Source organism: Delphinus delphis, chromosome X (assembly GCF_949987515.2).
Source record: "Delphinus delphis chromosome X, mDelDel1.2, whole genome shotgun sequence".
NCBI lineage: Eukaryota > Metazoa > Chordata > Mammalia > Artiodactyla > Delphinidae > Delphinus > Delphinus delphis.
Window position 1 is genome coordinate 73,181,425 of NC_082704.1, and position 20,091 is coordinate 73,201,515.

Below are 20,091 nucleotides of genomic sequence, written 5' to 3' on the forward strand. Positions count from 1 at the left end.
TCCCCCACTTTCCTTTCTGATTTTAGTCATCTTCATCTTCTCTCTTTTTTCTTTGTAAGTATAGCTGAAGGATTGGAAGGATTGCCAATTTTGTTCATCTTTTCAAAGAATCTAGTTTTCATTGATTCTATTGTTTTTCTACTCTATTTATCTCCACTCTAATCTATTATTTCCTTCCTTCTGCTAGCTTTGGGCTTACTTTGTTATGTTTTTTCTAGTTCCTTGTGGTATAAATTTAGATTATTTATTTGAAATCTCTTTTCTTTTTTAATATAGGCACTTACAGGTATAAGTTTTCCTCAGACTACTACTGCCTTGCTGTATCCCATACATTTTGGTATGTGGTGTTTTTTAATTTTCATTCAGCTTTAAGTAATTTACAGTTTCCCTTAAGACTTTTTCTTTGACCCACTAGTTTTTTAAGAATGTGGTATTTAATTACACATGTTTGTGTATTTTCCAATTTTCTTTCTGTTATTGATTTATATCATCGTTGTCTTGTGGTCAGAAAAGACACTTTGTATAATTTCAGTCTTTTAAAATTCATTGAAACTTGTTTCATAACCTAACATATGTGGTCTACTTACAGAATGTTTCATGTGCAATGGAGAAGAATGTATATTCTTCTTTTGTTAGGTGTAGTGTTCTATAAATGTCAGTTATGTCTAGTTGTTTTATAGTGTTGTTAAAGCCCTCTACATTGTTATTGCTATTCTGTCTAGATATGCAATCTTTTATTGAAGTTGGTATTCAAGTCTCCAACTATTTTTTAGAACCACTATTACTCACTTAAATTTTGTCAATGCTGCATAGATTTGGGGGGATTTGTTATTTGGTGTATGTATGTTCAGAGTTGTTATATCTTCTTGATGTATTGACCATTTATAAATATATAACGTCCTTCCCTTTCTCTTGTAAAAGTTTTAACTTAAAGTCTATTTTGTCTGATATCAGTGTAGACATCCCAATTCGCTTCTCAGTACTATTTGCATGGAATATGTTTCCTGTCTTTTACTTTCAACCCATTTGTGTCTTTGGATCTAAATGAATCTCTTCATATAGTATATAAGTGGATTATGTTCTTTTTATCCAACCCATCAATCTGTACCTTTGGAGAGTTTAATCCATATACATAAAGATTAGTACTGATAAGAGAGTACTTCTGACATTTTATTATTAGTTTTATGTATTTCTTATGCCATTTTTATTCATCATTTTCTTCCTCATTGCCATTTTTGTGCTAGTTGATCTTTTGCAGTGAAAAGTTTTAATTCCCTTATCATTTCTTTTGTGTGGGGTTTTCTTTTTAAATATATTTTCTTTGTGGTTACCATGTAGATTCCCTTTAACATACTAAATTTTATTTATTTTTTAAAAAAATTCATTGGAGCATAGTTGATTTACAATGTTGTGCTAGTTTCAGGTGTACAGGAAAATGAATCAGTTATACACACACACACACATATATATATATACATACACATATATATATATATATACACACTCTTTTTTAGATTCTTTTCCCACATAGGCCATTACAGAGTATTGAGTAGAGTTCCCTGTGCTATACAGTAGGTCCTTATCAATTATCTATTTTATATATTACATACTAAATTTTAACAATATATTTTGCATTAATACCAAGTTAATTTCAATAACATACATAAACTCGACACATACAGGGTTTTTTGGGGGGTTTTTTGTTTTTCTTTGTTTTTGTTTTTGTTTTGTTTTTTGTGGTGCACAGGCCTCTTACTATTGTGGCCTCTCCCGTTGTGGAGCACAGGCTCTGGACGCGCAGGCTCAGTGTCCATGGCACATGGGTCCAGCCACTCCGCAGCATGTGGGATCTTCCCGGACTGGGACATGAACCCGTGTCCCCTGCATCAGCAGGCAGACCCTCAACCACTGCGCCACCAGGGAAGCCCACTTATACAGTTTGATATCACCTTCCTCTATGTTATTTTTGTCATTTTTGTTTTTATCTTAATCATTGTATGTGCAATAACATAGATTTATTATTATTATTGTTACTATTTTATTAATTTTTCTTTTAAATAATATAGGAAATAAAAGGCAGAGTTCCAAACCAAATATTCAATAATGCTGCCTTCTGTATTTGCCTGTGTATTTAACTTTACCAGGGATATTGACTTCTTTTTATGGCTTTGAGTTACTATCTAGGGTCCTTTCATTTTAACCTGAAGAACTCCCTTTAACATTTATTGAAGTACAAGTCTAGTAGTATCAAACTCCTTTAGCTTCTTTTATTTATCTAGGAATATTTTAATTTCTCCCTCATTTTTGAAGGATTTTTTGCTGGGTATAAAATTGGTTAATAGTTTATTTCTTTTGAGACTTAAATATGTTATCTTATTGCCTTCCAGCTTCCAGGTTCTGAAGAGAAATCAACTTTGCATCTTATTGAGGATCCCTTGTATTTGACAGATTGTTTCTCTCCTTCTGCTTCAAGATTTTCATTTTGTCTTTGGCTATCCACATCTTGTTTATGTCTCATATGGGTCTTTTTGAGTTTTTCCAAATCAAAGTTTGTTGAGCATTGTGGATGTGTTATTCATGTCTTCTGTCAATTTTGAGAAATTTCAGCCATTATTTATTCAAATTTCTTTCTGCTTCTTTATCTTTCTCTCTCTTTTACTTTTGGGACTCCCATAATGTGTATATTGGTCCATTTGATGGTGTCTCTTAGGTTTTGTTTACTTACTTCATCCTTTTTAAATTTCTGCTCCTCAGACTTAATAATTTCAACAATTTCAACAGTCATGTTTCAGGTTTCATCATTTGTTCTTCTACTTGTTCAGATCTGCTGTTGAACTCTTCTAGTGAATTTTTAATTTCAGTTATTTTACTTTTCAATTCTAGTATTTCTGTTTGGTTACTTTTTACAATTTTTCTTTTTTGATATTACCATATTTTTCATACATTTATTTTCTTATATTCTTTAGTTCTTTGTCTATGTTTTACTTTGAACATATTTAAGACAGTACTTTTTTGTCTTTGTCTAGTAGGTCTGATGTCTGGACTTCCTCAGGAACAGTTTGTCAATTTTATTTGTTACTGTAAGTGGGCCATACATTCCTGTTTCTTTTTATGCCTTGTGTTTTTGTTGTTGTTGTTTTTGAAAACTGTTTTAATTATAATGTGGTAACTGAAAATCAGATTCTCTCCCTTCCCCATATTTAGCTGTTTTCTGTTGTTGTTACTTTATTTGATGATGGCTATAGTAGTCCATTTGTTTAGTTGTTTTAACCAAATTATTTATGCAAAGACTGTATTCTTTGTCATATGTGATCACTGAAGTCTGTGTGGCTCTTTTTCAGCTAATATTTTGACAGGAATTTCCTTGAATGCCAGCAGTTAAAAGTAAATAACAACAGTAGCAACCAAAAAACCCACATACCTCTCCCAATCTTTGAACATTGGCTCTGTGCTGAAGCACTCCTTCAACACTTAGCCAAACTGGCACTTAGCCCATGTATCAGTCCGGTGTGCAAGCTTTGGGTCTTCTCCATATTTTTCTAGTCATGTGTCTTTCCCTGGACATACATGGGCCTTTCTAAACTGGCCCCATATATATTGGTGCTTTTGAATGTCCTAATTTCCCAAAGAATCTTCTCCAGCTTTTGCTCCAGACTTAAGCAGTCTATTATATGTCTCCACCCATAATTTCTTGTCCCAGGCATCTCTGGTTTATTAGTTTGCTTTGCAAAACATTTTAACAAATGCCCACCCATTTTCCAGCCTGCATTTTGAATTGAGTGAAACAGAGATGAGCACCTTGTATCTGTCCTTCAGATAACAGGTTAAAATAGACATACACAATAATTTTTGAATAAGTTTTGCTTAGCTCACTCTGGACCTAGGGGTGAGGGTTTCACACTAGGAACTCAGGCTGCTGCTACTTTAAGACTGCCTTCACTTTAGAACTGTTACTGGGGAGAGGGGTGCAGTAAGGGCAAGTAAAAATGGCACAAATCTTTCCTATCATTTTCAAGATGCCTTTTTCTTGGTTCAGCATTTGCTTCATTGTTGTAAATGTTTGACTATTTCCCAGAGTTCTGACAACATTGATTCCGACAGTTTCTGTTTGTGTTGCTACACTTCTGTGAGAGAATGAAAGCTCAGAGCTGCTGCCTCCTCCATATCCCTGATGTCCTCTGTCGTTTTTAATATATTGATTCCAACATCTCCCTGGGTGTCCCTGTGTGCCAGAAGATCAAAGCATAAAGAAAATTAAGGATACTTTAATTATAAAATAAGTATAAAGAAAAAAGACAGTTTTTTGTTGAGCCAGGCCTGAGAGATGCATACATCATTTAAACCATATTCCATTGGCTAGAAATTAGGCACATGTCCCTACAGACTTGTGTGGGGTTAGAAAATGTTGACAAGTGGTATTCCCAGGAAGAAAGGTGAATGAGTTTAGTGAACAACCAGCCAACTTCTCCCACAACAAACAAATAACTAATATCCATTGTTAAGTAGAGTTGTGTCTTTGACAAAGAGCTATGATATAACAGGCAGGAGCCTCGTTCCTAGGTTAGAATGCCAGAGCTGGAAGAATATTTAGAGACCATTTATTTTAATATCCTCAGGTGTTGGGGACTCTGATGCTTGGAAATGGAGAGAGGCTAGCCAAAGTTACACTGAGTCAATACCAGACCTGAGACAATATCCAGCTGGATCACTCATCTCTCCTCTATACCACCTTTATTCAAACATGTTTGAGCATTTCTGAGAGTAAGATTCAATCTTAAAAGATTGTATATTTCTAGAAATGTATCCATTTTTTCTTGGTTGTCCAATTTGTTAGCATATAATTGTTCATAGTATTCTCATGATTATTTGTATTTCTGTGATATTGTCTGTAACTTGCACAGCAAAGCACATCAACAAAACAAAAAGGCAACTTACTGAATAGAAGAATATATTTGCAAATAAAATATCCACTAAGAGGTTAATATCCAAAATATACAAATAACTCATAACAGTCAACATCAAAAACACACAAACAACCGAATTAAAAATGGGCAGAGGACCAGAATAGACATTTTTCCAAAGAAGACATATATATGGCCAACAGACACATGAAAAGATTTTCAACATCACTAATCATCAGGGAAATGCAAATCAAAATCACAATGAGGTATCACCTCACACCTGTCAGAATGGCTATCATCAAAAAGACAAGAAATAACAAATGTTGGAGAGGATGTGGAGAAAAGGGACCCCTCATGCACTGTTTGTAGGAATATAAATTGGTACAACCATTATGCAAAACAATATAAAGGTTCCTCAAAAAATTAAAAATATTACTACCATTTGATCCAGCAATTCCACTCTTGGGTATTTATCTGAAGAAAATGTAATCACTAATTCAAAAAGTTATATGCATCCCAGTGTTAATTGAAGCATTATTTTAATAGCCAAGATGTAGAAGCAACCTAAGTGTCCATCAACAGATGAATGGGTAAAGAAGATGTGGTATATGTATGTGTATATATATATATATATATATATATATATATATATATACACACACATATATATGTGTGTATATATATATATATATATATATATATATATACACACAATGAAATATTACTCGGCCATAAACAATAATGAAATCTTGTCATTTACAACAACATGGATGGATCTAGATGGTATTATGCTAGGTGAAATAAGTCAGAGAGAAAGACAAATACAGTATGTCTTCACTTATATGTGGAATCTAAAAATACAAAACAAACAAATAAATGTAACAAAACAGAGACAATCACAGATGTAGAGACCAAACTAGTAGTTGCCAGAGAGGAGAGGGGTGGAGTAATAGGTGAAATCAGACAGGGAATAACAAATACTATATGTTTTCATTTATATGTGGAATCTGAAAAACAAATAAACAAATATAACCAAACAGAAACAGGCTCACAGATACAGAGAAAAAACTAGTCATTGGCAGAGGAGAGGAGTGTAGGGGTAAGGGCAAAATATTAGCTTGGCCAAAACGTTCATTCAAGTTGTTCCTAACATCCTGCAGAAAAACCCAAACGAACTTTTTGGCCAGCCCAATAGGTGAAGGGAATTAAAAGGGACAAACTACCAGTTATAAACTGAATACACCACAGAGATGCAATGTACATCACAGGGATTACAGTCAATAATATAATAACTTTGTATGATGTGTAATCTATAAAAATATTGAATCACTGTGTTGTACTCCTGAAATGAATATAATGTTGTGAGTCAACTGTAGTTCAGTAAAATGTAAGAAATAAAATTTTCATCACAACCCAACACATACTTACATATTTCATCTGTAAAACTTCTATAAAACAATACTAAGATAGGTAGTGATTAGCATTCATTGTCAAATATTTCCAGTTCCCCAGCTCTGGCACACTATAGAATTATACTTTCTTTTACTTTTGTAGTTACTAATGATCAGGTGATGTGTGTGGTGAAGGACGTGAGCAAAATGAAATGAGTTATTTCTGGGGGAAGATTTAAGAGCCAGTGCACAGATCACAATATTCTCTTTTCTCTGATGCTCCAATCATGGTAGCACAAAGATGAAGCCTCCATCACTCTGGGTAACCCAGTAAGTATAACGTAAAACAGAGCCCCCAGGAAATCTCTGGTAAGCAAAATGGTGTGAGTGAGAAATAAATTTTTGTTCTTTTAAGGCACTGAGGTTTGGAGTTTACTTTTTTACCATAGCATAACCTAACCTATGCTGACTGTAAATTGATGTCATGACTCAGTAATGGGTTGCAACTTGCAGTTTGTAAAATGCTACTCCGTACAATGTCCACTTGTCCCATAGCTAATCCTCTCTCCAAGTTTCTGTAGAGTAATGTTAGTGACTCCCATTTCACTGAAGGATTGTGGTTATGGAGAAGGTGGAGATGCATACTGCGCAGCCTGCCCTCCCCGCAGATATAAAAGCAGCTGGGGCCACCATAGATGTCATACTTGCATCACCTGTGCTGTCATCAATCGTATCCAGAAGGAGAACTGTACAGCTACCTCTAATGCCGTCTGTGGGGACTGTCTGCCCAGGTGAGCCTGCTACATAAGGCCAAGCTCTTCTGGGCATTCTGTAGCCCTTGGAGGTCTCCCTCATCCTTACCTCTCAGGGCCTAGTTGAAGTATTCTAACTGTCCATATCATGATGAGTTTAAGCTCCCCTGAGGGAGAAGCATTATTTTTTCAAGATACTTCTATAAAGTACTTAGCACACAGTCAATTACAGATGAGTACTAAACAGCTGTTTTATCATGCTGGCATGCTTAGCTCAGGCCCAAGTTTCAAGGTAAATCTCACTGTAGACCTAGAAGAGATTAGGAAGCAGTTGGTGTCAAAGCAGTGTTTCCTTCTCTTGTGAGACTAGTTCCCCTTTTGGTTATAGGGTTTGGTGAATGGGGGAAGAGGTGGAGCGTCTGGGACTCTTGAGTCAGAATCAGACATAGAGGCAGAGAACTCACGAGGGGTCAGAGTGAGTGATGGCTTCCTGGAGGACAAGACTCTTAGAAGCTGCCTATGGTTCAAGAAGGACCAATCCAAGTACATTGCTTGTTTGATCATCTTGCCATTTTTTATTGCTCTGACTACAGGTTCTACCAAAAGACACGTATTGGAGGCCTGCAGGATCAAGAGTGTATCCCATGCACGAAGCAGACCCCCACCTCTGAGGTTCAGTGTGTGTATCCAGTTCTCTTCTCCCCTTTCCCCCCCCAATCCATTGGGTGACAGCAAGACAGCATAGTAAAGACTTCCCCTACCCCCTCATACTCCTTCCTATAGGGTAGATTGGCAAGGGAATTGGTTAGATTTGAGTAATAGTTTTGCAATATATTATCTGTGTAACCTTCTATAAATTATTGAATCTCATTGAACCTCATTTCCCTCACCTGAAAAAAATGTAAGTCATGAAAATCATTGTTCTTCATACCTTATGGGATTCTGCCTAGTTCTAGTGAGATAAGAGGTTAGAAAGCATTTTGTAAATTATAATATTTGTACACTTGTGTATTATTTATTTGAAGTTTATAGGAGTCCCTAATGCTTAGGACTAGTAAAAGGCTGAATGAAGCACTAAGATCTAGTCTGTGCCCATATCACTATCCATTTATCTGTCTATTATTTTTGTCTATCTACCAACTATATGTCTACTCACTTATTTTTTAATTTATTGATATCTTTTTAAAACATGAAGTATTTCAAATATGTAGAAATATTTTAAATGCAGAAAAATATAAAAAGAAAAATGTTCAGTTACACAACATCAATGATTAATAAATCTTAAAATTTTGCATATTTGCTTCAGATTTTTTTTAAATGAAGATTCCACAAGTTTAATGGAATCTGTGTTTTGATCCTTTCTGAGTTCCATTCTCTCCTTACCTCCCCAGAGGCAACCACTATCATGAAATTGTGTGTATCTTGTTGGTAGGTTATGCTACAGTAACAAACCCCCAAATCTCAGTGATTTCATGCAATAAAAGTTTATTTTTCATATGCAAAGATCTTACTCTATCTTGTAACTATACCATCAAACCATGTGGTTTCCAGGTTGATGGGACAGGTTAAGAGATAGAGGAGACATACTGGCTTTTAACTACTTCAGTCTGCAAGTGACACACATTACTTCCACTCACAGTCCATTGGCCAGAAGTACTCTTATGGCCTTACTACAAGGGTGTATGGGAAATGCAGAGAAGCATGTGGATAACTTGTGAGCACTATGACTCTGCCAAACTCTCCACCCATGTTTTGATACTTGTATTCTTATATATATATATATATATATATATATATATATATATTCATAAGCAATGTATTCTATATGCTATTTTTTATATTTTATAATGTTTTATGTAAGTGATATCAAGTTATATACTCTCTCTCCAATTTGCTTTTCCTCTCTGGATTATTTAAATTGATCCATACAGGTCTTTTATTTTAAATGCTATATAATAATATTACATAATAGAATTATATCATGATTTATTTATCCTGTGCCCTACTGATGAACATTTTAGTTTGTTTCTATTTGTCTAGGTTATATAACTGTATGTGACATGGAAAGACCACAGGATATGTGCATCTTCAAATAACTATACTAATTTATACCATACCAGCAGTATATGCTAGTTCCTCCACTTTGTTCGTTATACTTTCCCCTGCTCTACAAAGAAGTAGAACCAGTTTAGCAGCCCTAGTTGAGGAAGACCCTGAGGAGAGGGTGCTGGCCTGAGGAAGTCCAGGCCCAGTGTCAGGGTGACTATTGACTACCCACAGTGACTGACCTCCCCCACTTTCTTGTCTCACAGGTGCCTTCCAGTTGAGCTTAGTGAAGGCAGATGTACCCACAGTATCCCCTCAGGAGGTCACACTTGTTGCACTGGTGAGCAGTCTGCTCATGGTGTTTACCCTGGCCTTCCTGGGGCTCTTCTTCCTCTACTGCAAGCAGTTCTTCAACAGAAATTGCCAGCGTGGTAAGGGTAGCTGCTTCACGTATTACATGAATCAGGAACAAGGTTCTAACTAGCAGAAGAGAGGAATTTCCTGGGGTTGAGAGTTAATGGACCTTCCCTACAGTGCTGAAATATCTGGGGTGGCAATAGAATGCACAGGACTTCAGAGATGATTGAGGCTGACCCTATGAGTTTATAGGACCTGGTTCTTTAAGGTGTGGTGATTCATAAAGGGCTACAACATTATGGGAAAACCCTTGGGAAAGGCATCTGAAGTCCTAGTCCAATCTACCTCTAAATCACTGTGTAACTTAAGAAAAGTCATCTAGCTTCTTTGGACCTCTTTCTCCTTAATCTTTAAAATGAGAGATGAAGTTGATTTCTAAGTTCTTTTCCAATTAGTTATATCTACTAATAGGTATAGATTCTGGAGCATGTCAGGAAAAGAGGAAGGCTGGCTGGAATGAGACATGGCTATAATAAAAGTGGGTGAGGTCTCAGGCAATGGTTATCAGTATAGTAGTATACCAAATGTGGTAACTGAGAGCCCAATGTCCAGAGGAATTGGCAAACTTAGACATTTTTCCTCAGACAATAATGATAACCAGAGCTCTGGCCCAGCCCATAGGAGATGGCCATGTGAAATTTTAGATGGAATGTCATATTTAAAATCAGGAGTAACATCATGATCTATTTTCAGCACAAGTCCAGCCATTAGCCAAGAATATGAGACAAGAATGCCGGGTCACTGAGGGAAGATATAGGGGAGGTGAGATGGTGGCTGGCCAAGACCAGAGAAGGGTTTAGATCTTTAGTCAATAGTACTGAGGTTCAGTGCAGCTTCAGTGCCATCAAGGGAGCTGAGAGCTGGACAGAGACACCAAAATAGGAACCCAGGCTAGTAAGCAGAGTTGATTTAGTAAGGAAAGAGGAGGACACATTCTACTAGATACACAGGTGCTAAGGACTCCTCCTCAGCCCACTGTATATTGGGTCCAAAGCAACACAACTTTTTTCAACCTCTCTGTTTGTGTGGAAAGATTCTGCTTATATAGGCCTACCTTGGTTACTTTGGATCTAGGGTCTGCCAGATGATCTTCAAAAAGCTTAGAAGATATGTTTGGCTCTACCTCTCACTTAAGTGGAGGTGAATCTAGGATTTCAGGGGATGCAGGGCACAAGGGCAACACTGTTATCCCTTTATGACCCTTCTCAAACTCTAATTCTCTCTCCTCTACTCTCTGGTGTCTCCTGGAACATTGTGGCTCAGGGTGGATCATCCTGTCTCTGACTTTGGAGGCCAGTTTCTCAGATAAAAGCTGTTGCCCAGTCCCTGGGCATGGGCATGAAACATGGGAAATGAAGCATTTGGGCCCCAGGGCCCGGAAAGAAGAAGATGAGGCAACATCTGAGAGCTGCCTGTCTCCCTCCTCCTGCCTCAGGAGAAGAGAAATGGGTAACGCTTCTCTGCTCGTCCTCTGTCCTCAAGATAATAATGCAGTACCCTTTTCTGGGGATACGAGGGCAGGCAGCTCCCTCAGGGTCTCCACAGGGGAAATAAGATTAGACATTTTCTCATTTATCAGGAGGTGTTTTTCAGGAGTCACTGACTTACATGAATACAAGGGTTGTATAAGGGAGATGAATATGTGAATTGGATCCAATATAAGGTTCATTAGAGAGGAGTAGAGACTGTGGCAAACTGACTAGTTCATCCCCTGTCTAAAGAGGAATCTACTACTCAGTTTCAGCTGTTTGTTACCATGTAGGAATATTCAATGTTTCAAGATATTCTGAATTTTCAAGAGAAGCCAAAACTCTGGATTTTTATATGAAATAGTTTTAAGTTATGGCAATGAGTTATAATTAAAAAGTACCACAACCACAATGCAGGGGTCAAACAAACACACATCCCATAGGCTCTCAGTTTGTAACCTGATGTTGAATCAGACTTATGCATGAAAGGTGTTTTAATTTTCTATCACTGCCAGAACAAACTACAACAAATTCAATGGCTTAAAACAACACCCATTTATTATCTCACCATTTCCATAGATCAGAAGCTTTGTAAGCTTGGCTGGATCTCGACTCAGAGTCTCACTAGGCTGAAATCAAGGTGTTGCCGAGGCTGCATTCATTTCTGGAAGATCAAGAGGTTAATCCATTTCCTTGATCATTCAGAAAGGTGGAAGAATTCAGTTCCTTGCAGTTATAAGGTTGAGGTTCCATTTCCTTGCTGACTGTCTGCTGAGAACCATTCCCAGTTTCTAGACACCACCCACTCTTTGACTTATGACCCATTTCCATTTTCAAAACTAGCAATGGTGGTCAAGTCCTTTTCCTTTCACATATCTGATACTCTCTCTGACTCTTCTGCCTTCATCTTCCCCTTTTAAGGACACATGTCATTACATTGGGCCTACCTGGGTAATCCAGGATAATCTACCTATTTTAAGGTCCATAATCTTAAATCCACCTGCAAAGTGCCTTTTGCCATATAACACAACATATACACTGGCATAACACCAGGGAATAAAGATCATGTCTGGTGTGGGTGTTGTTAAAATCCTGCTTCCCACAAAGGATTTCTCTTTCTCTGGAGAAATTGACAATTTTCCCTGATCCACCACCAGGTAGCCTTAATCTGATACCCCAATGTAAATATGTTTCTCAACTGTGTCACCTCAGCCTGGTGCTAGGTGCTCTGGTCCCCAGGGATGGGAGGGGGAGCACTAGTTCCCAGATCTTTCCTGATTTTGTGCTCAGGACCAGGTACCCCGCTAAGAAGAGCCCTGCCTTTGGGTGACTCAGTGGCTTTCTGCTTCAAGTTTCAGGAGGTTCGCTGCAGTATGAGGCTGACGAGGCAGCGGAAGAGGAATCTCTCTTCCCCATGCCACCTGGCCAGGAGACCAGTCCTGAGTCCCCACTGAGTGAAAGCATCTTTGAGACCCAGGAACTTAACCCCATCCTGGATGACGACTGCAGCTCGACTCGTGGCTTCCCCACACAGGAGTCTTTTACCTTGGCCTCCTGTGCCTCAGAGAGCCACTCCCACTGGGTCCACACTCCCATCGAATGTACAGAGCTGGACCTGCGAAAGATTTCCAGTTCTGCTTCCTATACTGGAGCTGAGACCTTGAGGGGGAACACAGCTGAACACTCTGGAGACAGACTGGAGCTCACTGTACCCTTTGAAGTACCCAGCCTTTCACTCTACTGAGGTGAGCTGGAAAGGTAGGGTAGAAAGACCAGAAATTGGGGACCACCCCCAAAAGGAATTATCCCTTGGAGTACTGTTGTTCAGTAGGGCTAGTGTCAGAGGAACAGCAAGCTAGGAACACTGGTGGATGGAGGGACAACTGTGATAATGTTAATCTTTTAAGCCAGTCAGTCATACATCATACATCTGGGCCTACAGCTGTCAAGGAACTGGCCAGGTTGACATGACACCAGTTTTTCTATCCTGGCCTTTTGCAATCTCTCTCAGAGCCCCACTGTCTAATAGTTATATTCAGTTATCTCCCATCATGTATTCAAGCACCAAGGTACAGTGGGAAAATATACAAACCTTGGCATCTGGAAGCCTTATATTTCAAATCTACCTCCATTCCTTAATATTTGTGTGAAGCTTGTGTAAATCCCTTCACCTCTCTGAGTCTCAGGTCCTTAATCTGTGAAAAGTAGGAAATACTATTCACCTTATATTGTGAGAGTTGAATGAGAAATGCATGTGCAAGTGCCTTTTATAGTGTCTAATGCATTAGAGGTGTTTAAACCATGTTAGTTTGTCTTTGCCCCCAGTCACAATTTATATTGGGTTGGCCAAAAAGTTTGTTCGGGTTTTTCCATAACGTCTTATGGGAAAACCCAAATGAACTTTTTGACCAACCCAATACATCCATACATATACACTACACTCATCTGGTCTTCATAACATACCTTTATGGTAAGAAGGTTACACTTTATAGAGGCAGGAACTGAGACACAGAGAGGGAAAGTGATTTGCTTAAAGTCACAGAGCATTTCAGTGGCAGAACTGGGTTAGAGCACAGGTTTTGGAGCTCCATGTAAGTAACAAGGGGCAGTATGAAGCATGAGGGTGGATTCCTATTTTTCAACTAACCAATTACTTTCACCACCCATTTCCATATTTCTCCAGCTATGATATTGTCCAGGTCCCCCAATGACTCCCGCTCCCTATATCTTACCTAAGAAAATATAAACAATATGTAGGTGAAAGCCAAGACTCCTATTAAACCAGTCATCCTAGATACCTTCAAGGTCATCTAGGCCAACCTCTCTTCCAACTCCTCCAATCCATTCTTGAGTCCCTTTTATAATATCCCCAAGAAGTGTTTGTGTCATCCTTGCTCACATACTTACAGTATCAGAGAGCTCACTACTGCCCAACATGTATTGCAGCTATGACTGGTGGATTTGAGCTCAATGTAAAGAAAACCTTTCTGTCTTCTTATAGTAACCACCCTTGGGTCCTGCTCTGCTCCTCAGGCCACACAGACCTCATCTGCTTCCTGTGTCTTGTGATAGCCCTGAAGAAGTCTAAAGATAGCATCTCCTCTCTGGAAAGTACCACTTTGGGTTCCGTTAAAGTATGGGGGGCTTAAAACTGAACCCAGTTTCATGAGGAATTGTCTCACCAACATAGAGTAGGGTAGAACTGTCATCATGTCCACCCCACACAAGTGATGTTTTCTGCTATTATACCTTAACCACTGGCCTAAAACCATTTTTTGAGGGATGGGAAGAGGAAGGAGCTAGTGAGATTGCCCCATAGGTTTCTAACTTGCTCTGCTCCCTCCCTAGGTCTCTTGGGCTCCTGGCAGCCCAGTCGTTCTCCCTGGACTCTCCTGCCTTGTTCCTATACCACAACAGCAGCAGGGGCATAGGATGTGGTATCCACAACAGCCTGTACTCTACAGACGGGGCACATCCTATCCCATCCCACCAAAGGATTGATCCTTCATCATTTTCCCAAGACTGACCAGCAGCATTTTTTGCTTTCCTATCCTAGATAGCCTGGAGAACCAGATTCCCCAGTCATGGGACTACCGGACATATTCCTAGCTCAGCTTGATTATAGAGAGGAGGGAAGGGGATGGCAATGAATGGGGTAGAGTTTTACTGCCTGCATCTTTGGTCAGGTGAATCTGAAGGGGGAGCCTCTCAGTACCCTATTGATACATCTACCTAGCACTTTAGGGACAAAATCAAACTCTTCCCTCTTTCATTCCTCTGCACTGAGCCCCCCTCCCCAGTACACACACACACACACACCTACACACATCTTAGGAGAGGCCTGAAACCTTGTTTCCCCACACATCTCTTAGACTTCTGTGGCTGTGACAATCACGGAGCTAACCCCTTTGCCCCCTGGGGTCTTCCTCTCCACTTATAGGTTTCTTACCTTCTTTAGTGGGGATACAACTAAGCATCTTTTTGACTCTTAAAATGGTACTTCCTAAAGTTCCTTTTATCTTATTTCTCTTCTTTTCTTGCCTCTTTTGTCCCTTCCTGGTACCTTGTCTTCTTAAGCCCAAGGCTGAGCCTCTAGATCCCAAGGGCCAAATTCAGAGCTCAGAGCTTTCATCTTTGGGGTGACCATGAAATCCCTGAGATCTAGTGGGGGACACTTAGGAGCTAAGTGTCTGGTGTGGGTGTTGTTAAAGCCATGAAGCCTGCCCTAGGGTTGCTCAGGGACCATTGGTGCTTTCTTGGTTTAGAGAAAAACAATCAATTGCTGAGCCCTCACCACCAGTTTCACATGCTTCTCAGAATAAAGTGGAACTTCTCTTTCCATGGCTGATGCCACAAGGCAGATGAGAACATCAAGGCTCAGATGTGGGCACCATGGATTGTTTTTAAGTCTCCCTTATGTCCATAATGGGCTACTTGGGCTGATACCCACTTCCTCACTGTGGGTCATATTTTGAAAGAAAAATTGCCCAGATGAGCAGAGCAACTCTCTCCTTTGTTTGGGAGCAACCTATATACTTCAGAATGTTGGATGTGACTTAATTTGTGAAAACCAAGACTGTATCTTAGGGTGGGAATGCTGGAATTTACTACGTATATGTGCTACACTTTACAGTTTGCAGTGTGTATTCACAGCAATCATCTCATTGGATCTTTATACACACCCTGAGGTGGGCAGGGCAAGAATTACCATCTCCAGGTTGCAGATGATGAAACTGAGGCTCAGAAATGGAAGGTGACTGCACTCAGTAATGTATGGGGTAATTATCAAGGCTAGGGTCATCTCCAATATCTTGAAATCTTCATTTTCTAGAAGACAGTGTTTTAAAGTAGTAGCTTTTCTGGCATATCTGTTCCAGAAAACAACACTTTTTGGAAGCAAAAGGGGTGGAGGGACAAATAAGGCCTTTATGCCTGAATGTGAATGAGGTAATATCCTTGCCTACAATACCAAACCTATTCTCTCCCCCTCCCATCAGCTCCCCTACTCCCACCCTGTAGCCAGCCTGGATGTATATTCTCTGCCAGATCTGACCCCAGTGGAAAGGTAAGAGACTTTCCATTCAGCACTGTCTCTCAAGAGATCAAAAAGTGAGAAGAGCTGCAAGGTCAGACAAAACCCTTTCTATCTGTCTATATTATCTCCTTTTGCCACTGGGGGTAAGAAAGAAGGTATAAAGGTTGGAGCCAGTAGGAGTATCCATCCTACTTGTCCTCCCTCCTGTATTCCTCTGTTCAACTTAAGAGTCTCTGATCTTAGTTTGGGCAATGACTTGAGACTTTAACTTTAAAGGTGGGAGGGGGACAAATATCCCATCTTTAAAAGCCTCTCCCAGGTAGATTACAGATATTTGAGCAAATCTTTCAATTATAACACTTTAGTGTTTTACATTCTAAAAAAATTCAGTCATACATGCCTAATTTAAAGATGAGGAACCTGAGCCCTAGATAGGAGTAGTAACTTACCCAAAGCAATTCATATTTTGGAAAGGCAGCGTGCTCCACACTCCCAACCCCAGACTGAAGTGTGGATTCCATGGCTGAGGATAGAGCCAGGGAAGGACAGTTTGAGCAGAAACTGCTCTTGGCTATGGCAGAAGGACAGGCAGAGGTGTTGGAGGGCACTAGTTATTTCTATCCACTAGACACTGCCTAAATAACCCTTAAAATATCATTAAGGAACATAGGGAAGAGCAGGAGATTGAATAAGGCAATTCATCTCCACCGCCAGAAAAAACAGCTGGCCCCATAGTCTAAGTGCTGCGGAGGCAGCAGTGTAGTCTTCCACTGAAAAGTAGCACATGACTTCATCCACATCCAGGATGGAGAGGGTTTCTTTGTTTTTTTGTTTTTTGGGGTTTTTTTTTTTGGCTTTACTCTCCCCTATAGCTCTTACCTCCTATGGCCTACAAGTTTTCCCCTCCCTTCTTCCAGATCCCTCTGGACTCACCACACTCCCTGGGTTAGCTGGAAGATCTTATGCATGTTTGAAGAGTGATGGTCCTGTGATGCAGCACAGGCCAGAGCAAATAATTTCCCTGTGGATCTCCTGGGCCTCACCCTTTATTTGAAGTGCTATAACTCTCCACCTCCGGCAGGGAGCCGGGCTGGAATTTGCCTTATTGGAACCTTACGGAAAATTTCTGAGCCAAGGTGACCTTCCCTCTGGGGCCTGATTTCCCCAAATTACCTCCCAGCAGTCCTCCAAAGATACCCTCTAATATACTTAGGAGTAGCTGAGTGGGGAGAGGAAGGGAGCCTCACTGCCACTTTCTACTAACATGTCAGTTGGATCCCAGATTTCCCACCACCCCTTCCCATTTGATTCTTTCTGAAGTTTGTTTTTGCTTTAATTCCTACCTATACATCTCATGACCAGGAAGGAACAAGCAACTTGGAGGCTGTATTCTTCTTTATTATCTGGCTATCTTTTTGAGGACTGTACAGCTAGTTCTGTCCCACAAGTACTTGGTGGTTAATTAAGTACATTAAATTGCATGTGCACTTCATTAGGACCTAGCCCTGGCAAATGAATGCTCTCTACCACAAAACCTCTGCTTTCAGGATTTTATTAAATGCATCTTTGGGGAGAGTTCATCTACAAATATTGATTAAGGGCTCCGGGGACAGCCCATTGGTCAGGGTGCTAAAAGCACCTGGGAAAAAGTAAACAGGCCCCATTGTACTGGACTGGGGATTAGAAGCAATTGAATTACTAGCCTGCACCAAGCAGCCTGACTTAACACAGGTATTGGCAAATACGTGTGAGCCAAGTGTTTAGGCCTTGATCTTTAGGTTCTCTGTTCTTTTCTTTCTGGGACAGTTTATTCTTATCTCACTGGCTCTAATTAGTCATGTCTGCAGCTTCTGGTAGGGCAAGAACTAGTATCCAAACAGAAGATGATTCAGCTTGGGCAGGCCTTAGGTGTTCAAAGGTCACCATGTGCCTGGCAGTGGTTCAAGTCCAAGTCTAAGATTGCTGTATCTATGGCAAAGGTAGTGATTTTGTCACAGTCATAATGACAATAATATTATGATAAAATGTTACAGCCAGCTTTATTCATTGTTCCTGCTCTAGACTTTATAATTTACAAAGTTCTTTTATGTTTATGGTCTCATTTCATCCTCACAAACCCCTGAATAAGGTGTTATTATATCCCTTTTGAAGAAAAGTAAAACAGCTCATATTAGATATGTGGCTTGTCAGGCCAGAGATCAGTCTGACCCAAGTCTCCTGATCCCCAGACCAGGGCTTTCTCCAGTGTTTCCCCTTAACAACTGCTTTAAGATGTTACAGTTACTATAGTGGCACTGAGGGCAACATTGCAGAAAAAAACAGCAACAATGTAGCAAAATTCCCCAACGGTATATCCATAAACACAATTACTGCAAAGCTCATTGTGAGCCCCATACAAGACAAGAAACTTCCTGGCTAGAATACCCAGCCCAGAATAACTTCTTAGCAATGATATTTTCTGTAGCAATTAAGACAACAGCCTTGGTTGCTGGGGCTACCCCAGTGCACAGATGTGCCAACCAGGAGCAAGGTCCTCATGGTATGAACATTGTGTGACCATTCCAAGTCATACCCAGCATCACCTTGCTTCTAACTTTCATTCTGAAGTTAAAAAATTGTAGTTAGCAATTGGACTAAGGAAATGTTTTACTTTGCTTTTTAAGATATCTTGGGTAGAGGTGAGGTGAAGCATGCTTGTTTTCCTTATAATTGCTGCTTTGCCATGGCAAATGTCACACTCAAGCATTTGTTCCTGGGGAGTGTTTTTAAATATTTCATTGCTTTTAAAGTATGGGCATCTTTGAGTGCCTTGGTTTCATGTATTTTTTCTATTTGGGGGTTATTGGTCAGTGGAAGCACAAAGGACATGTGACAGAAAAGTTTTCAACATGTCCCTAAGACTAGAAAATAGTGGAGTTGTCTATATTTGAACTAGCAAAAGAAAGTTGTTCTTGCTTGTAAGGGAGGGGAGGTATTTACTGAGGACGAGTTTAGTTTTTCAGTTTTGTATTTTCTTCTCTGTATATCTGGATTTGGATTTTGACAGGGAGGAGCCTAGGAGAGCAACTTTCTCCTCCAAGGTTCTCAGATCCAGGCTTGGTAACAGTGTCAATACTGTAGCACCCTCTCCACAACACAAACCCTACTATACTGGGAAGATAATCTCTTATGCACCTAATCCCCTGCTCGCCTCACTAAGAAGGTCTCTGGTGTTTTACATTGAATGTAGGTAAATTTTAATTACTTTTCCCTCCTAAATTGGTTATTTATAGAGATTTTGTTCAATCTTGAGCCATATGCATATGTGTCTACTGGCAGAGTTATGTTTTATTTCTGATGGTCTGGAAATATTTCATATTAGCCAATAAAGAAAAATACATCCAAATACCTTGTTTATTCCTCTACTTTCAAATAGCAAGGTGCCTCATTTGGCTGGTGTGTCTTTGCTCAGTGAGTACAGCAAGGAAATGTGTTTCTTCTCAATGGATCCATCACCAGGGATAGTAGGATCCACTGACTTGCCACCCAAGAGGTCTGGGTTATAGTCCAAGCTCTCCTTCTATATTTTTGAATTGCTTATGACATTTATCTTTTATTCTGGGCTACAGATCTACTAGAACTTCTTGTGTTCTAAACTAATATTTCTTAAAACAGTTTCCATGTCCTAAGAGGACTGTGCACATGTCTTGTGAGGTCTGCAAAATCTCTCAGAGATTGTGTGTATTTTCATTTTGACTATAATATTCTTTTAAAAAATACAAGCATATTCTCTTTAGACCATCTGGATTATTATCTCTTAAAAGTACTACCTGGCCATTTCAGAGTCTGTGTTTACAATCTCGTTCGATTTAATGAAGCACCTAAGTAGATAATATTTAACTTTGAATGTTGTGCTTTACTATAATCTTATTTAAGAGCTAGAGAAATCAAGTTCCTCCCATCTTTAATATGCTATGATCCTGACAACAAAACATATTGGCAAGGATGTGGAGAATGGGACCTCTCATACCTTGCTGGTGGGATTGTAAAATGGTACACCCACTTTTGAAAACAGCCTGGTAATTCCTCTAAAAGTTAAAG

The 20,091-nt window shown here is 39.5% G+C and overlaps 1 protein-coding gene across 1 annotated transcript in view; it reads left to right on the forward strand.

Annotated features, from left to right (window-relative positions):
* The window catches only part of EDA2R (ectodysplasin A2 receptor), a 67,250-nt gene extending 54,530 nt beyond the window's left edge, over positions 1-12,720 (forward strand). The window contains exons 3-6 of the mRNA XM_060001941.1: positions 6,905-7,083; positions 7,638-7,723; positions 9,357-9,521; positions 12,329-12,720. Of these exons, the coding sequence (XP_059857924.1) occupies positions 6,905-7,083; positions 7,638-7,723; positions 9,357-9,521; positions 12,329-12,720 (822 nt within the window). The remainder of the gene's footprint in view (positions 1-6,904; positions 7,084-7,637; positions 7,724-9,356; positions 9,522-12,328) is intronic.
* Positions 12,721-20,091: the final 7,371 nt, after the last annotated feature.